The sequence below is a fragment of the Mobula hypostoma genome, chromosome 29, assembly GCF_963921235.1.
Source record: "Mobula hypostoma chromosome 29, sMobHyp1.1, whole genome shotgun sequence".
NCBI classification, from domain to species: domain Eukaryota; kingdom Metazoa; phylum Chordata; class Chondrichthyes; order Myliobatiformes; family Myliobatidae; genus Mobula; species Mobula hypostoma.
The window spans coordinates 26,960,835-26,988,541 of record NC_086125.1 but is presented as its reverse complement, the minus strand read 5'-3'; the positions used below and the strand labels follow the sequence as shown (position 1 = coordinate 26,988,541).

General features: G+C 42.6%; 1 protein-coding gene across 2 annotated transcripts in view; it reads right to left on the bottom strand.

Moving 5' to 3' along the window:
- The window catches only part of prkcsh (PRKCSH beta subunit of glucosidase II), a 113,334-nt gene extending 89,358 nt beyond the window's left edge, over window positions 1-23,976 (bottom strand). For both annotated transcript variants that reach the window (XM_063035604.1, XM_063035605.1), the window contains exons 1-5: window positions 23,687-23,976; window positions 12,829-12,945; window positions 9,513-9,608; window positions 3,617-3,674; window positions 1,409-1,526 (exon numbers count right to left, since the gene is read on the bottom strand). In XM_063035604.1, the coding sequence (XP_062891674.1) occupies window positions 1,409-1,526; window positions 3,617-3,674; window positions 9,513-9,608; window positions 12,829-12,945; window positions 23,687-23,795 (498 nt within the window). In that variant the 5' untranslated portion in view covers window positions 23,796-23,976. The remainder of the gene's footprint in view (window positions 1-1,408; window positions 1,527-3,616; window positions 3,675-9,512; window positions 9,609-12,828; window positions 12,946-23,686) is intronic.
- Between the last annotated feature and the right edge of the window lie 3,731 nt (window positions 23,977-27,707).

Here is a 27,707-nt window from a genome sequence, read left to right as displayed (position 1 = left end):
TAAACCAAGTAGGAGCATCCTACATTCCACCTAAATTCACTGTGACATGTTCCTGCATTACCTTAAACTCATGGGGTCACTGGAAAATTTATAATACTGTTTAACATCTAAAAATAAAATTAAGTGGAGGTGGAGCGAAGTGGTGATGGTGCCAAATGGCGACTCCTTTGCTTGCTTCTTCGGAAACAGCTCTATTTCCATCTTTAATATGTTTATTTTTTCCTTTCAGGGTTCTTTTGAAGACCCTGATCCAGAGTTACACGCTGACTACGGTTCTTTGCAGAAATGGGACCAACTCTCAGGGTTTCACAACTGGCCATTGTTCAGCAAGCCAAGGGCTCAGCCTAAGAGTTCAGCTTGGCTTTGGAGACCTACGGGGCTCTGGAGACAGGTGGATCGAAGGTAAGTGTCCAGTACGGGTGCGTCATGGGAGCTGGAACATCTTTGGCTATGTGCCCAGAGGCCCGAGATCTTTGGGCAGAGCTCAAGAAAAGCGACGCAATGGACTTTTAACATCGTAAACCAGCGGGTTGTTTGTTATGTCTCCCTTCTCGCTGTGAAACGGAGACATCTCCTTCTCCCTTATTAGGGAGAGAGACAGCGCCCGAGGTAGGTTGAATGCTGGGTGAACAATGTAGTCTTTGCAGTCCTGCAAGTCTGTATCTTTACTGTTGTTTTTGCTGCATGCTTGAATGGTGACAAGGTACCGATGCTTCCTTTTTTGCCAGTGGGGGGGAGAGGGGATTATGCTTGCTACTGCTTACGCGCAGGAGGGAGGGGAGCTGGAGGGGACTTTGGAGTTCATTCTTTGGGGCATACATCCGTTTTTGTGGATGGCTGTGAAGAAAAAGCATTTCAGGATGTCTATTGTATAAATTTCTCTGACATTAAGTGCACCTTTAAAACATTTGAAATGTTGGGGTATTAAAAAATACAGTCAAATTAATGCAATGGCACAAAGATCCCCAGTGTGCAGCATTAAATAAATTACACTGTAGTGGCAATTTTCCACTTGAATGTGACAAAGCCATACCCAACTATGTTATCCTCAGAAAACCTGAGGAAATTATAAATTGTTTACTAAAAGGACTGCTAAGTGTCTTTTAATGCGCCTACACACTGGATCCAGGAAAACAGAAGGGGATGCAAAATGCTTATTAGATCTTTACAGGGACATTCAGAAAGACTAGAACAATTTTGTGCTTATTCCCAGCAAGCCAGAAGAAATTCACAAGTAGCATTATAAATACAAAAGTAATTGGGGCACAAACGTATGGCTATTCCACAAAGTGCAAAGTTTAAGACTGGGCATTTCGTGCACCACCATCAAAGAACAATGAAATAGAATTTGCAGAACCATGTCTTTAAAGACCCAATTACTTCTGTGGAATTTAAAGCAGGAACAAACCTGTTTATCTTCTCGGCTTTTCTTGGCATCTTCAATTAGCTGCTGTTTCAGCTTGAATCCTTCTTTTGCAATTTCTGCCATTTTCTGCAGAGCCTCCCTCTCTTTGCGTCCTTGTTCCCTGCATTGTTGGAAAAACTGCACAGTTACATCTCCTGAGATGCTTATTTTCACATAGAAGACCAGTCAATCCCACCAGGTTGGTGGCAGAGGCGGATACAATTGGGCAATTTCAGAGACTTATCTAGGCATATGAATGAAAGAAAAATGGGTGGCTATGTGGGAGGGAGGGTTAAATTGACCTTGGAGTAGATTAAAGGATTGGCACTACGTCATAGTCTGTACTGCACTCTACTATTCTATGCTCCAAAACCTAATTGCTGCACCAGAGTCCTGAAAAAAGGTCTCAGCCTTGTAATGTCAGCTGTTTGTCTCCCTCCATAGATGCTGCCCGAGTTCCTCCAGCATTTTGTGTGTTGCTCTGGGAGTCTGGTTCAGTCCAGACTTCATGGTGAATTTTGTATGTTTTTGTGACTACGTGGATTTCTTCTGGATACATCCAAAAGACCTGCAAGTAGATTAATTGGCCTCTAAATTATTGCTTGGGAGAGGTAAATGGTTAGAACTTTCTAGGGAGAATTGATGATATACATGTAATTGTTCAGTGAATTTTCCAGTAATTACAGCAGAGTTACTTTTGTATTTTTCTAGAAACTTCCTAGCTTTCAGTAGCAGATGTCACACCACTTGAATCTGGCTATTTTATTGGTTAATTATTATCACTGGAAAGAGACAATGATTACTTTTGCCTTTGCCTTCTTTGATCTGTAATACTTAATAAAATTGCAAGCAGTAAGTTTATGCCTCGTTATTGACTTCCAAAGAAACTCTGGATCATAAAAGCATCAGGATCCAACACTGGGTACAATCCTGACCACTGGTGCTGTCCCTGTCGGAGTTTGCACGTTCTCCCTGTGACTGCGTGGGTTTCCTGCCACATCCCCAAGACGTATGAACTGGGATTGTAAACTGTCCAGACTAGGTACGCAAGTAGCAGGAACAGGGATGGCAGTTGACGGGAATGTGAGGACAGTACTGGTTATTCGTTATTGGTTATTAAATTAGGATGGCACAGTAACACAGTGGTTAGCACCAGCGATCAGGGTTCAATTCTTGCCGCAGACTGTAAATAGTTTATATGTTTACCCAGTGTCTGTGTACGTCTAGTCTGGGTGATCCGGTTTCCTACCACATGCCAAAGACATGTACGGGTTAGTAAGTTGTAGGCATACTATGTAGGTGCCAGAAACATGCCAACACTTGTACATAGTTGGACTGTGTTAGTCATTGATGCAGATGCCACATTCCACTTTCGACATGTGACAAATAAAGCTGATTATTAAAAATCTTTGGTGTAACTGGGTGCCTGATGGTCTGACGCCAATTCAGTGGGAAAAGGGTCCATTTTCATGTTGTATGACAATACCTGAATGACAACCAGCACCTCCTTCACTGAGAGAAATCCCTGCTGAAGCTTCTGTTTATGGCACTTGAGACTAGTCTGAATGAATTGGACTTTAAGAATAAATCCTACAGTGAAATTTCAAGCATGTCCCAAAATAATCTCCACCATTAACAAGCAAATGATTTTCAATACACATCAACACTGAATCCAACAATCAAGGGCGGACAGCAGCCAGCAACCGCATTTAGAAGCAGATAACAGGAGATGAACATATTAATTTCTGCAGAAATAAAACCAAGCCATTACCTTGCAGAATTACAACTGAGCCAAGTTCAAAGTTTGTTACGAAGTCACAGGTTTATATTGTGCTAACATTGACCTTCACAGTTGAATAAACAAGATTCAAGATCCAAGTTTATTTGTCACATGTATATCGAAACATACAATGAAATGTGTCATTCGCATTAACAACCAACACTCCTAGGGATGTGCTGGGTGCAGCCCACAATGTCACCACACATTCAGCCTCCAACATAGCTTGTCCACAACGCTCAGCAGAACAGAACAAACAAAAGCAAAAACTATTCCTCCATCCAACCCATGCACATAAATCTTTTAAATCCAGGATAGGCTCCAGCCTCTGGCAGATATGGACTCGGGCCTGCAGACACCAGTCTTTACACATTCCTTCAATATTCATCCTTTATGCAATTACTGATATTGGAAGATCAACATGAAGTACTTACTTGCAGGTGTTCATACACGAAGCCCCACTATTGTACTCGTCAGAGGTATCACAGCAATCTACAAAAGTGACAAGAAACGAACAGTCTTTTTTATATCAAGACAATGGCATTCGCAATTTTAAAAAATTACAAGAATAAACCGTACCTTTCGCATTGTCAATGGTTTCAGTATGGTTCTATTACACTCCTCAACACCACTAGCACTGCTGCTACTCATGTGGCCCCTTAGAGAGATACCACACTACAGTAACAGAGGGGCTTCCTTAACCAACATAGCCTCTTCCTCTCACTTAGCAGAAGAAAACTATCTGTGATCCATCCCCCACCCCAAACCCTCAAGAACAAAGAACACTTTCACAGAATAGTTTTATGAATCAATGACTCCGAACACATATAACCAAGGGAATTTAAACCAAATCGGCCAAAATTTACTAGTCAGGATGTGTCAAATTTCCAAAAGAATTTCAATAAAACTGTCTGATACAAATCCCAGCCCTGCAAGCAGACCAGCACAATTTAAGTTCAGGAAGGAGCACAATTCTAGAGAACTTAACTCTACCCAAATGATATTTCTAGTGATGTGAATAGTTTTCTTCCAGAACTTGTGTGGGAAAGCATAGTACTGAGCCAAGCCCACGGACTGAAATCCAAAGGAATGCAGAATGAACAGGGGCTACAACAAATTCACATACATGGGAGACGGAACACACAAAATGTCGGAGGAACTCAGCAGGTCAAGCAGAATCTATGGTTGAAACAGTCAATATTTTGGGCCAAGAACCTTCACCGGGACTCTGTTGTACAGAATTAGTAGTTGTAGTCTAACTCAGCAGAGGGTACACAAATTTCAGCAAGCAATATTGATTTTAGTAACACTAATAGATTAGTTATCAAAAGTGAAGCACATATTTCAGCTACACTATTACAGAAATTAGGTTCCCCTCCCTAAGGTTTCTGTGCATATTATCCTATCTACCACTCTACCAACTGCCCGGCATTTTATTCTAGATTTTAGTTCCAGTGGATTATGGTTTATTGGTCTATCAGCTAATGGGTGCAGCCGCTTATTTGAGACTACTCTTAAAGAACAAGCATTGTCAGGATTCCCAAGGCACTTATTTGGACAGGAGATTCTTGCCGAATAGTTTCAGTTAGACACTACACCGTACTCAAAGCGAACAGTTTTTAAATAGCATCAGTTGCATGTTTGTGTTCAAGAACCAGTGATTTTTGTCATTGATAGTTTGCGAGAATTACTTATTTATTGAGAAACAGTGAGGAATAGGCCAGCTGGCCCTTCGAGCCGCACCATCCTATAGCCCCAATTTTACCATAGTCTAAACTCAAGACAATTTACAATGACCAATTAACATCTTTGGACCATGGGAGGAAACCAGAACACCTGGACAAAACCCATGCAGTCACGGAAAGAATGTACAAACTCCTTTCAGGCAACATTGAGAATTAAACCCAGGACGCTAGTGCTGTAGAGGTTTATGCTAACCACCACACGACCATGCCACCCACAGTTTGATCATGAGCCATAAAACAATTTAGAATTGTTTTGTTAACTGTGATTTCAACCATTCAGGCTTGGAGTTGCCAGAAACAGTCAGGAGTGAAAAATTATGAGATTTCACTCTTCAACAAGTTAGGAACTAGGAAGAATTAAGGTATTGACAATCATCTTGAATGCTACAATGAAAATGAAGAATTGGAGGATGTGATCATCAAAAGCATTGTATGAAAGTATCCTTTGGTGCACTAGATGTCTGTGTTGGTTGTCTGCGATATCTGACAATGATAGCGAAACGTGCCCAGGAGAGTTCTTAAAGTGGAAAAGCTATTGCACTGGGACAATGCACTGAGAGTTCCAGTCTCTCGATATTGGAAGTTGGGATACAGATAGTTGTCATAAACTAGGGTTGCACTTGGTTGCAGTGGATCGCCATGATTTCTTCTGCGCCTTATCATGCCCTTCATTTTCCATGAAGCATTGCAGAACCACCTTCTTGGCAGTTGGATCTCATCCATCCAGTACCCTTGAGCCACCTTTATATGCTTGGACAGACATGTTCCTATTTCACCAGGGTATGAGGCCCACCGGCTACTCTCACCTCCTTTAGAAGTGGTGTACTGCAGTTGAATGCAAATAGCTACTTGGATGACCACTGGGGACCAAAGGTGAGTGCACTGCCCTAGAATCAGAGGTGCTACCTCTCCCTAGACACCCCATACACATAACATGCACCGGATGAATTCTTCCATCGATTACTATGAGGAACTAACGGTTTTATAGTTCTGGAGTAGCACTGGTGGTGTTCTAATTTGTTCTACATTTCAGTTAAAAGCATAATTTGTTACTCAGTGAAATGGTAGTTTGTCTTTTTATACCTTTTTAACTATTTTCACAAAGCTTCAGCTTATTGGGGCAGCCGCTAATTGGGCCAAAACGTACTAGCCCCAATGTGTCCCAATTAAACAGAATTCACTGTACTTAAAAACCAATGATGTTGTGGTAGAATCTGAGCTTTCAAATTTACAGGCCATTAGAAACTCACCCAGTAACTTAAATCGCCAAACCCTTGTAATATATGCATGATACAGAATTATTTGCTTTGAATTGTCAACTTGGATGGTTTGAAAAACAGTCAAGAGCAGGAATTCATACACAAGGAATTCTGCAGATGCTGGAAATTCAAGCAACACACATCAAAGTTGCTGATGAACGCAGCAGGCCAGGCAGCATCTCTAGGAAGAGGTAGCATCTCAGGACTGACGAAGGGTCTCGGCCCGAAACGTCCACTGTACCTCTTCCTAGAGATGCTGCCTGGCCTGCTGCGTTCACCAGCAACTTTGATGTGTGTAGCAGGAATTCATGTTTGTTTCCTACTCAGGACCAGATGAAAAGAGCTTGCCAGCTGTGCTCAGTAGAGAAAACCATGAAACAGATTGGCTTAGTGCTGCTTACAATACATCCATTGACCAGTGGTCCAACATCTTGAAACGCAGCTTGATTTGCTCTTAAGGAAAAAATGGACACGACTATGCCTCAACTAGCAGCATGGAATAATCTTAACCGCATCAACTAGCACCGAACTATTAATCCAAGTATCAAATATCTTTCCTTGATACAAACCTGTCAGAATAAACCTTAGCTGTGATAACACCAAGTTTGCCATCACTAATTTGTCAGGGTGATAAGGTTTTGAAAACTAACAAGTGCCATTTAACTTTTCAAGTAAGTCCACAAAATCTGAATATACCCAATGATTTTAATAGATTAGATGGTGACCATTGAAGAGTGCAATAGAACAGATGGATCTGAGAATACGGATCCATAATTCCTTCAAAATGGCATCACATGTAGATAGAGTCATAAGGAGAGCTTTTGGCACATTGGCCTTCATAAATCAGCTTTTAGAGTACAGGAGTTGGGATGTCATGTTGAAGTTGTATTGGTGAGGCCTGGACCGGATGGATCAAAGGGTTTGCTTCTGTGCTGCAGCATTCTATGACTCTGATGTTCTCCTGAACATAATCGGCATCTTCATCACAGCGCTTTGATAGCCACTGCCTGCTGTTGAAGCAGACAGGAGATAGAAATGAGATAGGAGTGGCACGTTAGTGTAGCGGTTAGCATAACAATATTACACTGTCAGTGACTCAAGTTGAATCCCTGTCACGGTCTGTGAGGAATTTGTACATTCTCCCCATGACCACGTGGGTTTCTTCCAGGTGCTCCGGTTTCCTCCCACATTTCAAAGACGTACAGGTTGATTCTTAGCTTAATTGGTCACACGGGTACAATTGGCCAGCACAGGCTTGCTGGGCTGGAAGAGCCCATGACCATGCTGTATCTCTAAGTGGACACAGATCATGGTGAACTAAAGGAATCACGCAAGTACAGATATATCAGTTTACCAAAAGGTCTAAGCTACATCTTCCCAACCACTAGTATGAATAGATTAAGTGCATTAAGTTTGCTGTGCTCTAGTACAAAAACTTTGCACCAAAAGCAAAGCAATGTTTATTCCTATTTATAAAGTGATTCTTTCAACACATTTACAAATAAGAGCCCATTGAGTCATAGGAAAGGTTAACTAAGGGTTATTGATCAGTAACTGAATTTTTAGTGCTTTATGAATATTTATTAGTAATATATACAGAACTGCAAATAAGAAGTTTCGCTAGTCATTCTGAAATCATTCAGAATACCTTAAGACAAAGGAGCAGAATTAGGCCATTTTGGCCTATTGAGTCTTGTAATCCCTCTCAATCCCATTCTCCTGCCATCTTCCGGAAACACTTGATGCCCTTACTAATCAAGAACCTATCAATATCCCCTTTAAATATACTGTACCTCATGACTTGGCCTCCACAGCCATGAATTCTACAGGCTCACCACTCTCTGTCTAAAGAAATTCCTTCACATCTCTGTGCTAAAAGGACATCCTTGTATTGTGAGGCTGTGCCCTCTGGTCCTAGACTATCCCACTATAAGAAACATCCTCTCCAGGTCCAATCAATCTAGGCCTTTCATTGTTTGAAAGATTTCAATGAGATTCTCCTCTCATTCTTCTAAACTCCAGTGAGGATTGGCCCAGAACCATCAAACGCTTCTCATATGTAACCCTTTCATTCCTGAAATTATTCTTGTGAACTTCCTCTGGACCTTCTCCAATGCTAGCCCATCCTTTCTTAGATAGAGGCCCAAAATTGTTCACCATATTCCAAGCTGGTAGCAATGTCTTCTAAAGCCTCAGCATTACATCCTTGCTTTTATATTCTACTCCTCTCGAAAGGAGTGCTAACATTACAATACTATCAATGCTAACAAGATCTTAAAGACAATACCTCATTCCTGCAACCACAACTTACATTAATATTAACTTAATGAGTCATTTGTGCAGTTCCACTTATGGCAAACTTGTCCCTTTATAGCTTTGTATTGAGAAAAGTGTTCATGATTTATTTAAAGAGCAGTTTTTGATATAGCTGGAATATGCTGATCTTGTAAAAAAAAAGCATGCAAACCACATAAATTAAATAAAAATTGTTGTGGAAATGGAGGAAAGGTTTTTAGACTCCTCCATGCCAATAGCAAATGACAAATATGATACAAGGTCAGTTGGTCCAGATCAAGAACACGGGATTCAAGAGTAACATACACAAAATGCTGGAGGAACTCAGGTCAGACTGCATCTATGGAAAGAAGCAAAAAGTCAACACTTTAGGCTGAAATCCTTCATCAAGCCCTGATAAAGTGGTTCAACCTTAAAAAAAAACTGACTCTCCATTCCTTTTCATTGATACTGCCTGACCAGCTTACTTCCTCGAGCATTTTGCATGTTACTCTGGATTTCCAGCTTCTGCAAGATCTCTTGTATTTATGTACAGGATTCAAGAGGCTTTTTCACAGGGCTGCACTCCTGGGTCAAAGAGAACTACATTCAATCATTCCTAGAATTCTTGCCCCCAGTGACTGCTTATCCCTGAAGCATCCAATCACTACTCACAGCAACCTCAATGAGAAGCCAAATTTGTAAAAGTTGGCAGAAATACTTTATGGTACACTGAACCACTTTCCAGAAAACCTGGAGCCAGAATGTCAGCTGGCTCTATGCCTCCATGAAGGAGGCATTTAATGCAGATTGGTTCACTATTGCCACATGTACTGAAGTACAATAAAAGTTTGTTTTGCATGTCATCCATGCAGATCATTTCACTACATCAGTATATCAATAATGCAGAATATAGTGCTGCTGTTAGAGTGAATATAAGATACTAACAATAAAAACGTTTTCTCCTCTTTAAAACAAATTTTAATTAAAGAAAAAATGTTCTAAGATCAGAGTGCAGTCTATTTCTGCCCACCAGTTATAAGAGCACTTACCACATATGCCATCATTCACACGGGAAGAGGGAATGTACCGAGGTCTGTGGCCTGCATTGGTGCAGTGGAAGCTGCCATTTGGACAGGCTGATGTTCCTAGTAAAGGGAATTCAGATCAGGTATTAACAACTCAAAGCACAGTTAGCCATTCCATAAAGGGAGTTCAAAAAAAAATCAGACTCTCTGCAGGAGAAGGTTCTCTACAATGAATTCATTTGGTCCATTGATTCCGCTCTGGCATTTGATTTTATCTTCCCCCTCAATCCCATTCTCCTGACTTCTCCCTGTTACAGATTCACAGAGAACACACAGGGATACAGCTGACATACAGTAGATTCCCCACATTTCCGTGGGGGGGGGCAAAAGAGCATTAATTATATTTTATTTCATTGCATAAATTTTATGTTATATTCCCAGCTGGGATCTTGTACAAATAAATTGCCCAAAAGGAGGCGAATCCTGTAATTTACCTGCCACACTACCACAATGGGCAGCTGGTGTACACAGGCTAGATTTATATACTGCTGTTTACAACCTCAGGAGCTCTTTAAGCATTTCACAGACAATGAAGTATAACCACATTGTGGAAATACAGAAGATAATCAGCATATATGAATTTGCCACAGTCAGAGATATCCTTTTTTTAAAAAAAAATCATGTTAGCATTAATGTAATCAGCCAGGACAACAGGAAAAATGACCCCAATCAGTTCAAAATGGTGCTGCAGTATTTCTTTATAAATCAACCTCAGAACAAATGGCAAAAGACATCAGGGCAAATCTCAGCCTTGGTTAATATATTGAAAAAAGTGAGGCATAGTTCACAATAGATCTACTCCTGTCATTGGGAAATCCCTGGAATCCACTTTGTTGGTATTGGCAAATCGTAGCACAATCATGCAGTTACAGTTTTACAAAAAGGAAATAGTGTTTGATAAACACAAGGGCTTTTGATGCAATAAACAGCTTGAATGTAGGTGAACCAGGAGAGGCAAAGTACTTGGACATACAAAAGGCATTAAAGATCTGTGCACAAGATAAGACAGCAATGGAGTCTGGAGACCCAACATCATTTCCTCCTCGATTGATTCCTGGGATGGCAGGTCTTTCATATGAAGAAAGACTGGATGAACTGGGCTTGTACTCGTTGGAATTTAGAAGATTGAGGGGGGATCTGATTGAAACGTATAAGATCCTAAAGGGATTGGACAGGCTAGATGCAGGAAGATTGTTCCCGATGTTGGGGAGGTCTAGAACGAGGGGTCACAGTTTGAGGATAGAGGGGAAGCCTTTTAGGACCGAGGTTAGGAAAAACTTCTTCACACAGAGAGTGGTGAATCTGTGGAATTCTCTGCCACAGCAAACTGTTGAGGCCAGTTCATTAGCTATGTTTAAAAGGAAGTTAGATATGGCCCTTGTGGCTACAGGGGTCAGGGGGTATGGAGGGAAGGCTGGGTTCTGAGTTGGATGATCAGCCATGATCATAATAAATGGCGGTGCAGGCTCGAAGGGCCGAATGGCCTACTCCTGCACCTATTTTCTATGTTTCTATGTTTCTATGATATCAATATACCCTAGATTATCAGTTATCTTGCTATCCTTCTTGGTAAATACCAATGCAAAGTACTTGCTTACCTCAGCCATTGCCTCTGGTTCTAGGCATAATTTTGGCCTTTAAGTAATCCTATCCAATCCTTGGTTACCCTATTGTTTTTAATGTATAAAATAACCTTTAATCCCATTCATCAGTGAGTCATGTAGCCTCCATTTGCTCTTGTCTTCTCCTACTGAATTAATATTCCTCTGAGGAGCTAACCAACTTCAACTTCCTAGACCTTGTGTATGCTTTGTTTTGCTTTTTGACTAACTTTACAACACATCTCATCAAGGTTCCCAAACCTTGCAATCCTTGCCTTTTGCCTCAGAAGAACAATTTGGTCCTGAACTATGACCAGCCGACCTTTATGTCAGATGTGGCCTTTCCTATTAACAACTGCTCCCAACACGTGTTCCCAACTCCTATGAAACACTGTCATAACTAGACTCTCTCGAGTTTGAGGCTTAACTGCATCCATGTCTATCTGAAAACTTGGGGAATTATGATCACTGTTCCCAAAATGCTCTCCCACTGAAGCTGTGATCACAAGGGCAGGCTCATTCCCCAATTCAAGCTTGAGGAGGTCTCCTTCCCTTGTTGGATAAGCTATATCCTGCATCAAGAAACTCTCCTGGATGCACCCAATAAATTTTGCCCCACCTATGCATCTGGCACTGAGCTCCAGATGATGGCAAATTCCAGAAGATTTACCATTGTGAGTTAGCAAACATCATACTTGGCTCTATGCAGCTGTTAAGAGTCCATTCCCCACAGTGAGAGAAAAAACAGGCTCACAGCTCCATCACTTTAGATGACCATCAGCAGCACCATGCGGAACAGGCAAGTTTATAAACTGGTACATTAACAAACCTGCACGGGCAAATTAAATTTGCACTTAAAAGTGACAGTCTTACACTCTGAATTTTCACCAAAAATAAATTTGCTAACAACACTTAATAAGAACACCACCTTCAAAAAAACAGGTTTAAGGATGACACTTCAAGAAGGAACTTAGGATAATTCAAGATGCAATATAATCTTGAAATTTTATAAGTACCCCAAATGCAAATTTTAATGACACCACTGGTCCCATACTTATGTAACAAAAAGTGACGTTTCTTTAGTTCTCCTACATAGATCACTGAAACACTTAGCTCATAAGCTATTCTATCTGTTAAATATAAATACATTTCACTGGATATAAAATTAGTTTTTGCAGATGAGATACACTTACAATCTGTGCCCATCAAATGCTTTAGAAATTAGCACACCAACTGCCCTCAGAAAAAGAAACATGTCAAGAAATTATTAATAGATCTTATTACTAACAAGTATGCATAGAGGACAAACTTCTTTTGATAACATACTAATCTTAGAAATTATTGTCTTCCATTTTATTGACACCAGGAGACTACACTGCGTTAAGGCCATTCAAGTTACAGAAATTCGTCCTTGAAGAAATCACAAGTTATCCAAACTTTGTTTTTAAATGTATTTCTTGATGTGCATACAAATGTGGTTTTGAGTTACAGAAAAATGTAATACAGGTTCTTATTTTACTAAACAATGATCACCCGCCATCTCCCCCCCCCCCCATGGGAGTCGTCTGTACAATACACTAACACATAAACATGCAAAATGAAGAACGAAACACTCAACTAGTAATGCAGAAGTAATCAAGCTTTCAACTTAGTTCAATTTTTAAATGAATTCATCTAACCTGGTTCATCCGAGCCATCCTTGCAATCGCAGTAATCATCGTTCACCTCATGGAAAGGAATGGTTTTTGAGCCGTCCAGACATGTAAATAGTTTGTTCTCCTCGTAAAACTGTTGATCTACAAGAACAGGACTACGAGTTACAGGTGAAATTTGGAGTTTATCCCCCATGCAGTTTTTCCCACTAGTTCCATCGTAAGTGAAAAAGATTACAATTGTCTGTGTTCCGCACACCTTCTAAAACTTCAGAAAGGCCAAAATGCTGCTTCTTTCCTAATGAACTACAATCTTCGGCCATTATGAGGGGATTTATTGGTATTTATGCAAATATCCTACAATCAAATAATAGTCAGCCAAGTAGTATTGGAAAACAGCTACCAACTCTCAGTATCCATCCTTATACAGCATACTGGTCAATACCAGGATCCCTTACAACCTTTGCTTTCCCTTCAAGCATTTATACAGTTCCTCCTCGAATGCATACTGGTTATTTTTCATCCAGCTTTACATGTCTTCAATGGCTCTGAGGCATGAAAACCTGGTTTGGTTCACAGCTAGTAATGATAAAGACCACATTTCATTGGTGCGGTACCTAGGCATTAGATTATCAAGATACAGACATACCAAACTACCAACTGGAAATTGGCTTGGAATATTTGCTTCCATCACCACCCCAGGCAGCATATGAATAAGGTGTTTAAGAGGCTCTCTGATAGGCATATGAACGTGCAGGAAATGTATGGACAAAGACATTGTGTAGCCAGCAGAGGGATTAGTTTAGTTGAGCATATATTTACTAATTTAACTAGCTCAGCACAACTTTGTAGACCGAAATTCCTATGATTATGCAGTACCATTCTATGTTCTAATTGAATGTCTGCAAATGCCATTGTCCCTGATAAGCAGCACCATTTTAACTGTCTCACATGGTAGCAAATTTAGCAACTTACTCAATATGGTTGGTAATCTATAACTACATTAAAACACTTATGAAGTACAGTCACTTTTGTAAGTGCCTCAGACAATTAACATGTTGAAAAGACTCCAGAACATTTAATTATGGAAAGATAGAAAAATAGAAGTCAGCCATCTGAGCCTGCGCCTCCACTTGACCACAATCATGGCCAATAATCAAAACTCAGTACCCTACTACAAACTTCTCCCCATGATCCCTGCAATTTTTAGAACACATTCTATTCCTTCCTGAATATGTTTAATGATTTAGTTGGTAGACAAAGTCGCATTTATTGTCATATGCACAAGTCCACGTATGCACAGATACAATAAAAAGCTTACTTGTGGCAGCATCATGACGGTAGGTAATTCCACAGGGTCACCACCATCTGAGGGGGAAGCTTCTCATTTCAGGTCTAAAATCTCACCTCTTATCCTTAAAGAACATGAATCCTGGTCCTACAGCAATCTGAGACATTCTTCCTGCATCTACACTGTCCAGTCCTGTTAGAATCTTGTACATTGCTATGAGATCCCAAAACCTCCATGGCGGGGAGCGGAGGCATGTGGAGGAGAATTAGTGTCATCCAGGCATAAAGAAGAACAGCCCTTTTTCTTCCAGTGCTGTTATACCTCCTATGTCCTGTCACACTACCACCAAAGACCCTTACTAAAGATTTTGAGGATCAGCTGGAAGGACAGGTACACCAGTGTACTGGATGAGGCCAACATGAACTAGAACATGAAATTGCGGAAACTCGTAAAATTAGTTAGCTCCATCATGTGTACTTAGCCTCTGTAGTATCAAAGACATCTTCAAGGAGCTATGCCTTAGGACAGTGGTACCCAACCACCGGGCCGCGAGGAAACAATATGATTTGGCGATATGAAACGATACGAGTTAGCTGCACCTTTCCTCATTCCCTGTCATGCCCACTGTTGAACTTGAACGCACACAAGGTCATTACCCACGCAAGGTCATCAGTAGGTATAACCTACAACTACCCTATGAGTGAAAAACAAACGTCGCTTGAGAGTTTCTTTGGAAGAGGTGGTAGGGGACATAAAAGGCTTAACGATGATGATAACGCAGAGACAGCTGAGGCCAAGACTGCAAAAAATAAGAAGGCTTCCTTCAAAAGAAAATACGAGGAGTCGTACATAAAATATGGCTTTATTGCGACCGGTGACTCGCATGCTCCAAGCCCCCTGTGTGTGATATGTGGAGACAAGCTGTCTAATGAGGCAATAAAGCCCTCAAAACTGCTTCGGTACCTGGAGTCCAAGCACCCTGCACTTAAAGACAAACCTGTTGAGTTTTTTGAGTGGAAAAAACGTGAGCAAGCGGGACAGAAGCAAGCGCTGAGAGCCACCATCTCCACAAACGCTGCTGCTCTGAGAGCATCATGCTTACTGTCTAGCCGTATTGCTAAGGCTAAGAAGCCTTTCACTGTTGGTGAAGAATTGATTCTGCCTGCTGCCAAGGACATGTGCCGTGAACTGTTGGGAGAAGCTGCAGCTAACAAGATGGCACAGGTTTCTCTTTCAGCTACCACAGTTTCAAGGAGAATCGATGACGTAGCGGAGGACATCGAAGCACCGTCCTTCTCACAGCTGGTGCGCGGTCACCCATCTTCGCTGTCGACAGATTTTAAGCGTTACTTCCCAACCGCAAATGACCCAAGACATACAAAGGAATGGGTCCGTAACTCATTTGTGAATATCCCCGGTGAATCATCCATGTCAGCGCGGGAAGAAGATCAACTCCTCGAGCTTGCAAATGACGGTGGGCTGAAAAGTATGTTTGACATAACATCTCTGCCAGCATTCTGGATCAAAGTCAAGGCTGAATATCCTGAGATATACACAAAAGCACTGAAAACAATGCTTCCATTTCCAGCATCATATCTCTGCGAATATTATGATGCTATTGACTTATAAGTGACTTATAATTGACTTATCACTATATTCATGCGAGGAAAATATGTGGTGTACTTAATATTAAATTCGTTAGATAAAACCTTTTAGAAACGAAATTGAGTGTATTAGCCACTTAAGTGACTTATAGTTGACTTATCACCTATATTACGGTTGTGATTAACCACCCCCCCATCAGCCGGTCCACAAGAATATTGTCAATAGTAAACCAGTCTGTGGTGCAAAAAGGGCTGGGGACCCCTGCCTTAGGCAGACAGTGTCCATCATTGAGGACCCTCACCACCCAGGATATACCCTCTTCTCATTGTTCCCGACAGAAACAGGTACAGAAGCCTGAAGGCACATGCTCATCAATCAGGAACAGCTTCCCCCCCACCCCATTTTTGTACACTACTTATTTTAAATATACACACACATATGCAGACACACTTACTATAATTCAGTTTTTTCCCCTCTACGTTTATCAAGTACTGCTGCCATAAAGTTAACAAATTTCATAACATATGCCAGTTTAAACCCAATTCTGATTCTGACACAGCAGCTGTGAAAGGAGAGACTGAACAACAAAAAGACCATCTACTAACCACCACACATAAAAGTTGCTGGAGAATGCAGCAGGCCAGGCAGCATCTATAGGAAGAGGTACCTCTGCACAGAGGTAAAGAGGTACACCTTTATGTGTGTTGCTTGAAATTCCAGCATCTGCAGATTTCGTGTTTGCGTTTTTAAATCTGCTAACCACAGTTGCCACTCACTCTTGCTCACACTGCACCAGAACATGTGGATCCCAGATCAGCCTCAACAGCCACCTGAAGACCCATCAATACCCCAGTAACATCTGGATCTGACAAATTCAATAGATCAAATTTGAACGAAGCGATTGTACGACTATACCCTGTATTACAACCTGAACTGGCATACATGATCTCACTGCGACATTTTCACTGAAAGGCCAGAACTTTCCACAGTACCATACCAGAACACTGACTCTGTGCTGGACTCTTTGGAGTAGGAATGGAACTTTCTGACACAGAGGCAACAGTACAATCAGTGACTTCAGGTTACCACATGACACTCATCCGCCTCATTTACAGTAAACTCAAAGTTAAACGTACATTCCCGGACTTGTGTCTTACTTTGAATTAGTTTAATATTTTGAAGTTACAAAACATAACATTGGTGACGAGGTATTTTTAAAATGAAACTGAGACAGTCGAGTTACAAAAAGCAGCACAAGTTCTTTGGAAGGGAAGACATGATCGAGTTTTTTTAAGGTCCGAAAATGGAAGAATTTACAGTTCATAAAGTGTGAATACCTGGTAATAATAATCATAAAGAAAAGCGTAACTGGCTGGCAACATCAGAAAGATTGATGCATTTAATTATCCACAAGGTAACTAGAATATGTATACTGTGCTAATTCAACAATATTTTGAAGCAAACGAAATAGCCAATGAGAAATGAGTACCAATTTTGCTGACTTCATTGGGTTTAAAGGCGTACAGTTTGCTTTGCAGTTTGATTGCACCAACCAAACTGAAGCTATTGATTATTGCAGAACGCTTTAGGTTTCATAAGCGGAATCAAAAGGAACGGAAGTCCATCTCAGTAGAGGTGGCTGAATTGAGTGCTGTCAGTTTGGTAACGGGCTTAGTGATTCACTGAGAGATCATCTTGTTTGTGGAATCTTAAAAGAAAGCATTCAAAAATGACTCCTAACTGAAGCACAACTCACATTTTAAAAGAGAATTGAAATTGCTGTTACAGTGAAACCACAGAGGAAGATGCAATTGAATTGCAATCAAAAAAGAAAGTGTGTATGAACAAAATTGTAACGTCTAAACAGAAAAATGGCATGTCTGAACAAATTGTGTTTCTGTTGAGGCCGGGGCTTATATACATCAAACAAAGGCAGATTTAAAGGTGAAACTTGCAGAAAACGTAACAATGTGGGACACACACACCCAAAGAGCATGTCAGGCAAACAAAAATAAATGGTCTGCACAGAGAAGGGCACTAATCTGCATGCCGTTGATGAAAAATCTGATAATGAGTTACACAAGACTGAGTAAGTAGCCTTGAGATTTAGAATGTGAAAACTAACAACAGACAAACAATATGGCGTACACCTGAAGTGAACACCAAATTAATTAAAATGGAATTGGATACTGGCTCAGCTGTTTCAGTCATTACAGAAAATCAGTGAATGGCATTTCGAAGATAACAAACTGAAGCCTGCAGATATTCAACTAAGAACTTGTACTGGAGGAAAGATAACTCCTGCGGGAATGACATTCATGACAGTGAAATAGAACAACCAACAGGCCACATTGGGCTTGTATATGGCAAAACAGGAGGGCCAGCATTGTGGGGACATGACTGGCTGAGACAACCACAACCTGATGGGAGATCCATCCACTATTTGCATGCCACATCCCCTGCAATGAAGCCAACTGAAAGTGAATTAAGGATACTGAATAATGCCACAACTATCTCCATGGTGTACACCGTGAACTATTCCTCAGAGGACAAACAGGTGTTGGTAACAACCGTGTGCCTCTGGTCAGAAAGCATATTAGACCAACGAAGGGCCATGTTGCTCAGAGGAAGTGTGAAAGCGCCAAAAGCAGGGGTTCGACTATAAGAGTTTTTGTAGGCAACGTATCTGAGAAAGCTTCCGATGTTTATCAGGCAGTTACTTACAAAATGTGGCTTGGTTTTAAGCTGGAAGGGAGTTCAAGGAGCTTCAGGAAAGTTGTAAGCATTCGGCTTTTGTGAGTACAAAGAACCAGAATTTACTTTGCGAGCTTTAACAAGAGGGACCAGATTGCAAGGGGAGCAATCGGAAGGATAAGAGAATACTCCGGTTAACTAAATGCATCTTCTCAAGATCAAAATGCACAGAAAGGCAGCTACCACTGTCAGAACTACTTCCAGCAGTTTCAGAGTCATCTCCTACAACCAGCATAAAGGCCGGCCCAGAACCTGAGATCGTTCCATGGCCACAAGTTTCACCTGCCAAGTAGAGTGATCCACCTTGTCAAGAAAAACATTATCCCAAAAGTATGAAATCGTCTACATCAATTAAATCCTTAGGCCTGAATGGGACACTTAAGATGTACTATGCTATGGATGTCTGTATACAAGTTACAAAACATAACAGAAACTTTAAAATATCGAAGTCTGTTTAGGGATAAAGTTACAATTCAATCCAAGCCAAAGGGTGGGGCGGGGCGGGGCGGGGCGGGGGGGGGCGGGGAAAGCTGCAGAGGGCTGTAGTCGCAGCCAGCTCCATCACAGGTACTAGTCTCCCCACAATCAAGGAGATTTGCAAAAAGGACCCTCGCCATCCAGAACATGCCCTCTGTTCATGGCTACCATCAGGGAGGAGGTACAAAGGCCTGAGGATGCACACTCAACATTTTATGAACAGCTTCTTCCCCCTCCAACATCAGTCCATGAACCCACGAACACAATCTCACTCTTTTGTTCTCCTGCTGGCCTGTATATTTTATATATCTTATTCATTACAGTAATTTTTATATAGTCCATTGCAAAACAAATTTCATAACATATATCCATAATAATAACCCTGACTCTGAAGGACTTGGGATATTTCCCATACCACACTAGAGGCTCTGCTGAAACGTCGCCTGGTTTAAGGAGCATGACTCATGAGGAGAGATTGAGTGAGCTAGGAGTTTTCTCTTCGGTGTGAAGGAGGATGAGAGGTGACTTGATAGATGTGGCTTAGAAACAGTGGGTAGCCAGAGACTTTTCCCCAGGGCAAAAATGGCTAATACGAGGAGGCATAATTTTAAAGTGATCGGAGGAAAATATAAGGTGGAGCATTTCACAGGTAAACTCTACACAGAGAATGGTGGTAGAGGCAGATACATTAGAGACATACAAGAAACTCAGATAGACGTATGAATGATAGAAAAATGGAGGTCGATGTGGGAGGAAAAGGTTAAATACTTTATACTTTATTGTCGCCAAACAAATGATACTAGAACGTACAATCATCACAGCGATATTTGATTCTGCACTTCCCGCTCCCTGGATTATAAATATTAAAAATAGTAAAAATTAGTAAATATTAAAAATTTAAATTATAAATCATAAATAGAAAATAGAAAAATGGGAAGTAAAGTAGTGCAAAAAAACCGAGAGGCAGGTCTTCGAATAGGTTAAAAGGTCGGTGCAACATGGTGGGCCAAAGGTCATGTACTGTACTGTAACTACTTTCAATGCTGTAAGTACAATATCAACAAAAAAGAACAGACAATATATGTGAACTATGAAACATTGTGCTAATCACTATTCTACCATGCCACCTATCAGGATACATCTCATCTGATCTGAACGGTTCCCGAGTCAGGCTGCCTCAGCTCAAACAGAAATACTTCATTAGTACACCCAACCTGAACGCAACATTTGCAGTTGATCTGCAGTTTGATCTTTTCAATGACTTCAAGTTCCCCGGCCATCTCATGTTCACTATAGTTGCCCAGTTTCTATACACCTTCATTTCTCATCAGGAAGGCAGCAAAACCCTCCCCGGATTCTTTATGAACACCAGAACCAACCAGTTCCCCTCCACCACCACCACCTCCATCTGGCAGAACTGCTCCTTACGCTCAGTAATTTCTCCTTTGTCTCCTTCCACTTTCTTCAAACAAAAGGTGTAGCCATGGGCACTTGTACAGATCCCAGCTATGCCCGCCTTTTGTGGGCGACGTGGAACATTCTATGTTCCAAGCCTATAGCGGTATCACTCCCCAACTTCTCCTACGCTACATCAATGACTACATTGGTGCTGCTTCCTGCATCCAGGCTGAGCTCGTCGACTTCAACTTTGCCTCCAACTTCCACCCTGCCCTCAAATTTATCCGGTCCATTTCTGACACCTCCCTCCCCTTTCTCGATCACTCTGTCTCTATCTCTTAAGACAGTTTATCTTCTCACATCTTTTATGAGCCCATTGATTCTCACAGCTACCTGGACTATACCTCTTCCACCCAATCACCTGTAAAAATGTCATCCCCTTCTCTCAATTCCTCCATCTCCAATGCATCTGCACTCAAGATGAGGCTTTTCATTCCAGAACTAACGAGCTGTCCTCTTTCAAAGAAAGGGGCTTTAATCCTCCACCATCAATGCTGCCCTCACCCGCATCTCTTCTATTTCACACACGTCTCCCCTCACCCTATCCACCTGCCACCTCACCAGGGATAGGGCTCCTATCGTCCTCACATAATAGCCCACCAGCCTCCGTGTACAGCACATTATTCTCAGTAACTTCTGCCATCTCCAATGGGGTTCCACCACCAAGCACATTTCCCTCCCCTGCCTCCACTTTCTGATTTCCACAGGGATCCCTGTGTGACTCCTTTGTCCAGTTGTCCCTCCCCATTGATCTTGCTCCTGGTACTTACCCTTGCAAGCAGAACAAGTGCTCCACCTCCTTCCTCACTACCATTCAGGCCCCAAACAGTCCTTCCACCTGAGGCGACACTTCACCTGTTCTGTTGGAGTGAACTGCTGTATCCGGTACTCCCAGTTGTCACCTCCTGTCTATCGGTGAGACCCAACAGACTGGGAGACCACTTCGCCAAGCACCCATGTTCCATCCGCCAGAAAAAGTGGGAACTCCCAGCGGCCACCTATTTCAATTCTACTTCCCATTCCCAACTTGAATTGGAGGAGCAACACCTGGAATCATCTGGGTCAGCTCCAACTTGTTGGCATGAACATCTATTTCTCGAACTTCCGATAACTTACCCCCACCTCCCCCCCCATCACCATTCCCATTTTCCTCTCTCACCTCATCTGCATACCTGCCCATCACTTCCCTCTGGTGCTCCTCCCCCTTCCCTTTTTTCATGACCTTCTGTTCTCTTCTATCAGATTCCCCCTTCTCCAGCCCTTCATCTCCTTCACCAGCTGACTTCCCAGCTCTTCACTTCATCCCTCCCGGTTTCAGCTATCACCTACAACCCTGAACTTCTTCCTCTCTTCCCCCCCACCTTCTTACTCTGACTTTTCATCTCTACCCTTCTCATTCCAGTCCTGATGAAGGGTCTTGGCCCAAAACGTCAACTCTTTACTCTTTTCCATAGATGCTGCTTGGCCTGCTGAGTTCCTCCAGCATTTTGTGTGTATTACTTTGATATCCAGCATCTGCAGATTTTTTTCTTGTTTAAACCATTGAACTATTTTTCCTCAATCAATACCTACTGGCATTGTCCAGCACTAATATTGGCTGTGTGGCTCTTGATCTCCCAGTAACAACTGGATATGTCAAATTCAAAGGCTAATTATGCATACACAGAACAAAGTGGCCAAAGTGAAACATTGTTTTAACACCACTCACACGCCTCATAACAATTTTCTTTTCATAAACACAAGAGATTATGCAGAAGCTGGAAATCTTGATGAACGTACATAAAATGCTGGAGGAACTCAGCAAGTCAGGCAGCATGTATAGAATGGTATAAGCAGTCCACGTTTCAGGCTGTGACCCTTCATCAGGTTTAGAAAGGAAGGGGGCAGAAGTCAGAATAAGGAGGTGGGAGGAGGGGTTGGAGTACAAACTGGTAGGTGATAGGTAAAAACACGTAAGAACACAAGAACGTAAGAAATAGGAGCAGGAGTCGGCCATCTGGCCCGCCAAGCCTGCTCCACCATTCAATAAAATCATGGCTGATCTGACCAAGAGGGGAGGGTGTGTGGGGGAAGCTGGAAGGTGATAGGTGCAAGATGTGAAGGGCTGAAGGAGGAATCTGATAGGGGAGGACAACAGGAGAACAGAAAGAGGGGAAGCCAGAGGGAGGTCATGACCAGGTGAGAAATAAGCCAGAATGGGGAATAGAAAAAGAGCGGGGAGGGCAGAGAAATTAAAGGAAGTTGAAGAAAGCGATGTTCATGCCATTAGGTTGGAAGCTACCTAAATAGAATACAAGATGCTGATCCTCCTACCTTCTACCATGAGGGTGAGGAGCAACACCACCTATTCCATCAAGGTAGCCTCCAACCTGATGGCATGAACATCAATTTCTCCTTCCAGTACTTTTTTTTCTCTTTTTATCCTCACCCCTTCCATTTTCTTCAATTCCCCATTCTAGCCTCTCTCTTCTCACCTATCACCTCCCCTGGGTGCCCTTCTATCTTCCCTTCCTCCCATGGTCCACTCTCTCTTTCAGAATACTTCTTTTCCAGCCCTTTCCCACCTGCCTGGTTCCATTTATCACCTCCTTCCCCCATCTTTTTAATTTTATTGTCTTCCCCCTTCCTTTCCAGTCCTTCGGGGTCTCTATCCAAAACAATTTTATTCATTGTTTATTCATTTTCATAGATGTTGCCTGACCTGCTGAGTTCCTCCAGCAATTTTGCGTGTGTTGCTCTGGATTTCCAGCATCTGCACAATCTCACAATTAGTTCACACAAAATTGTGGGTACTGCTCTATACTTTGCGGGGAACTGCTAAATATTCCTCATACTGTTGCTTGCCAATATCTACACTGTATCCAAAGTATAATTGTTGTTGAAACTAAGAACAATATATACAGGAATTTTCCGCCACATGTTGTATTGCATTCCAAATGAGTTGTAGTGTATAACGAGTTGCACTGCATGTTATTGCCCTAATGGTCCCTCACTCGCAGAAATACGGGATCATTTCCTGCAGCACACATAAAAGTTGCTGGTGAACGCAGCAGGCCAGGCAGCATCTCTAGGAAGAGGTACAGTCGACGTTTCGGGCCGAGACCCTTCGTCGGGACTAACTGAAGGAAGAGCTAGTAAGAGATTTGAAAGCAGCAGCGGTATTCTCCAACATTTGGTCTGCATTTTAAATGTGTTGCTAGGTACCGCGCTTTAAAATAAACACTTGTTGCACGGTCACTAAAAGCAAGGTTTGGCGCTCGCTGTATGAAAAGCATTGCACGATTTGCGCCGGGTACTCACTCAATAGGGAGACGCCGCGGGGCCGCTTCACTTCCACGGCGCTGGCGCCCACGGCAAGTAGCAGCAACAGGCCCAGGCTCGGGGCCTCGAGCACGGATGTAAGCGCCATCCGATCAGCGAGCGAGTCCAAACGGCTGTTGCTGCTGCGAGATGCCGGGGCGGCCAGAGGGACGGGTGAGGGCAAAGGGGAGAATCGACCGAAGCTCCGGGCTACGTTACCGCGACGAACCAAGGCGCTGAGGACCCTCGCACCGCCCTCCGACTGAGCCGCTGCCCGGGTGACGCGTCATCACCGCTCCTGCGCCACCTGATTGGACGCCGTGCCCGGCCGCCCCGCGCCGCGCATGCGCCTCCCTCCGCCGCCCTGATTAATTGATTGATTCATTCATTCATTCATTCATTCATGCTCGCAGTGGGGCAACGAGAGGGAAAAAGAAACGGGGGAGGAAAGTCTCACGGGTAAAAGGGGTATGGAAAGAAGTAGACTAAAATAAAATAGAGTTATACGTCACAGAAACAGCCCACTCGGACCAATAGAAAGTCAAGTTTACCCCGGCTTCTCACACTAGATACTGAAGTAACTCAACCAGTCAGCCGGCATCTCTGCAGGGCAGGAAGGGAAGAAGGCAGAATAACAATGTGAGGGAAAGAAGTACAAGCTGGCAGATGAGGGGTAAAGTGGGTGGGTTGGGGAGGGTGGATAAACTTAGAAGTTGGGAAGGGATTGGTTTCTTCTTCAGCCCTTTACCAACCCCATCCCCGCTTCTGCAGATTTCAATCGTAAATCTATCAACCTCTGTATTAAATATATTTGATGATGTGACCTCTGCAGCCATCGGTGGCAATAAATTTCATAGGTTTACCACCCTCTGGCTGAAGAACTTTCTCCTCATCTGTGTTCTAAAGGGACGTCCTTGTAATCTGAGGCTGTGCTCTCTGGCCCTAGACTCTCCCACTATAGGGAACATCCTCTCAGATGTGGAGGCCAGGTGTATTATAGGCGGAGGTCGCTCGGTTCTTGATTAGTCAGGGTGTAAGAAATGGGGGGGAATGGGGTTCAGAGGGAAATGGATCGGCCATGATGAAATAACAGAGCAGATTCAATGGGCCCAATGGCCTAATTCTGCTCCCATGTCACAACCACTCACTCCAGTTAAAAACTACCAATATTCATCAGGTTTCAAAGAGATACCCCTCCACCCTTCTGAACTTGAGTAAGGCCCTGAGATATCCAATGCTCCTTAGGTTTCCATTCCTAAGACCATTCTTGCAAACTTCCTCGGCAGCCCCTGTGGGGCCACCACATCTTTCCTTGGGTACAAGGCCAAGAATTGCTCATGATGTTCCAGATGCAGTCCAACCAACACTGCAGTATAAAGTAGAAAGTAAATTACGAGGGTTCAGAAGTAGCCTATGGAATGATGGAACTGGAGGCTGAGGTGTGCCTAATAAAGATATTACATGGAGGCATATTCACGAACACCCACAACTCTCGATGACCCTGTGATTTCTGTCCCTGAGGCCAATGTGAGCGCATTCTTCAGGAGGGTGAAGCATCTGACTCAGACAGGGTAACTGGCTGAGTACGAAAGACCTGTGCTGATCAACTGGCTGGAGTGTTCTCCGATATATTTAACCGCTTGCTTTGGTGGTCTGAAGTACCTAGCTAATTTAAGCAGGCTTCAATTATACCAGTGCCTAAGAGGAACGTGGCAATCTACCTAAATGAGTATCATCCAATAGCACTTACGTCCATTCTGATGAAGCCAGTAGCACTTACAACACCCTGATGAAGTGCTTTGAGAGGCTGGTAACAGCTGCCACCTGAGAAGAAACTTAGATCAGCTCCAATTTGCCTAGTGTCTCAACAGGTCAATAGCAGATGCCATTTCATTGGCTCTTCACTCAATCCTGGAACATCTGGAGAGTGAAGATGCATACATCAGAATGCTCTTCATTGACTACAGTTTGGCATTTAATACCATCATCCCTTCAAAACTAATCAGTAAGCCTCAATATCTCCTTGTGCAACTGGATCCTCGATTATCTCATTTGCAGACTGCAGTCAGTTTAGATTGGCTGTCAGGCCTGCACACAAAGGCACTTCCCAGTCTCAACCCAGCTAACAGGAGACACATACCACTCGTTTCCAACTCATCACCTGCAGCCAATTTAAACCCAGCACAAATCCGCAGTCCTTTGTTCACCCATCGAAACAGCCAAACTCAACCAGTTACTCTTAGACTTCAGGCACCTTGTTATATGAAGTATCTGTTCTGTCTTGTTTTGTGGTTTGTTACTTTGCAGTTTATTAGTAAAATATCATTTACTGCTAAATCGTCTCTGCTTTTGGGTCAAGCCTCCTCTACATGCTCTGACACTGGCAACAACATCTCCTCCACAATCTCCATCGGCACAGATGTAGCACAAGGCTATGTGCATCGCCCCCTGATCTACTCATTTCATATTTATGACTGTGAGGCTAAGCACAGCTCCAGTGCCATTTTTAAGTTTGCTTATGATACTGCTGTCATTGGCCAAATCAGAGGCGGTGATGAATGAGCATATAAAAGGGAGTTTGAAAATCTGGCTGGGTGGTGCCACAGCAACCTCTCACTCAATGTCAGCAAGAATAAGGAGCTATTATTGATTTCAGGAAGAGGAAACCGGGGGGTCCTTATTGGTGGGAATCAAGGGTGGAAAGGGTCAACTATTTTAAATTCCTTGGTGTTATTCGAAGGATCTATCCTGGGTCCAGCACATACGTGTCATTACAAAGAAAGCAAGGCAATGCCTCCACTTTCTTGGAAGTTTACAAAGATTCAGCATGTCACTCTAAAACTTCTACAAACTTCTGTGGTGGAAACTGGTTGCTTCAAGGTCTGGTATGGAAATACCAATATCCTTAAATGGAAAAGCTTACAAAAACTCATGGATACAGCCCAGTCCATCATGGGTGAAGCCTTCCCCACCATTGAGCACATCTATACCGAGCACTGTCGCAGGAAAGCAGAATCCATCATCGAGGACCCCTCACCACCCAGATCATGCTCTCATCATACTGCTGCCATTAGGAAGAAGGTACAGGACCCACACCACTAGGTTCAAGAACAGCAATTACCCCTCAACCACCTGACTCTTGAACCAAAGGGGATAACTTCACCCACTGAACTGTTCTCACAACCTATGGACTCACTTTCAAGAAATCTTCATCTTATGTTTTCAATATTTATTGCTTACTTATTTATATTACTATTATTATTTTCTTGTCTGTCTTTCTTTTTGTATTTGCACAGTTTGTATCCTTTGCACACTGTTTGTTTTGTCTGTCCTGTTGGGCACTCTCCTTCATTGATTCTATTGTGTTTCTTGTATTTACCATGATGCCTGCAAGAAAATAAATCTTAAGCTTGTATATGGTGACATATATGTACTTTGATAATAAATATACTTTGAACTTTATATCAATTTACGGAAGGCATAGATTTGATAGGATGGAGTCTATTCCCAATGGTAAGACGGTCCAAAACTAGGAGGTACAACACACAAAATGCTGGAGGAACTATAGAAAAGAGTAAACAGTCAATGTTTTTCTTCATCAGGTCTTATAAAATTGCAGGTGGTGGAGAGAGAAAGTGGAGTGGTGGAAGTGGGATAGGGACCCCAGGTACCCCATGGCGGAAAGCGTAGCACGGAGAAACTGGAGAGAGAAGTTATCGATTGAATGTGAGTACCTGGGCTCCTCAGAAGGTCGGAATCGAGAAGCTTGAAAAACAATCCTGAAGCCATGTGGTACAAGATGGCAGTGAAGGCATGTTCCCAGGCTGTGGTAGCAGGTTTGGGTGAGGACATGGCCGGAGGGCAGTAGAGGTCACAGAGGAGGAGCGGTGAGAGAGGGTTTCACTGAACTCCCATCAAAGGGAAGATTTAATCTTCTTCAGGGTAGGCATCCTTGGAGGAGACTTGGCAGTGTGGTAGTCCGATCACAAACAAAAGAAAATTCGCAAACGCTGGAAATCCA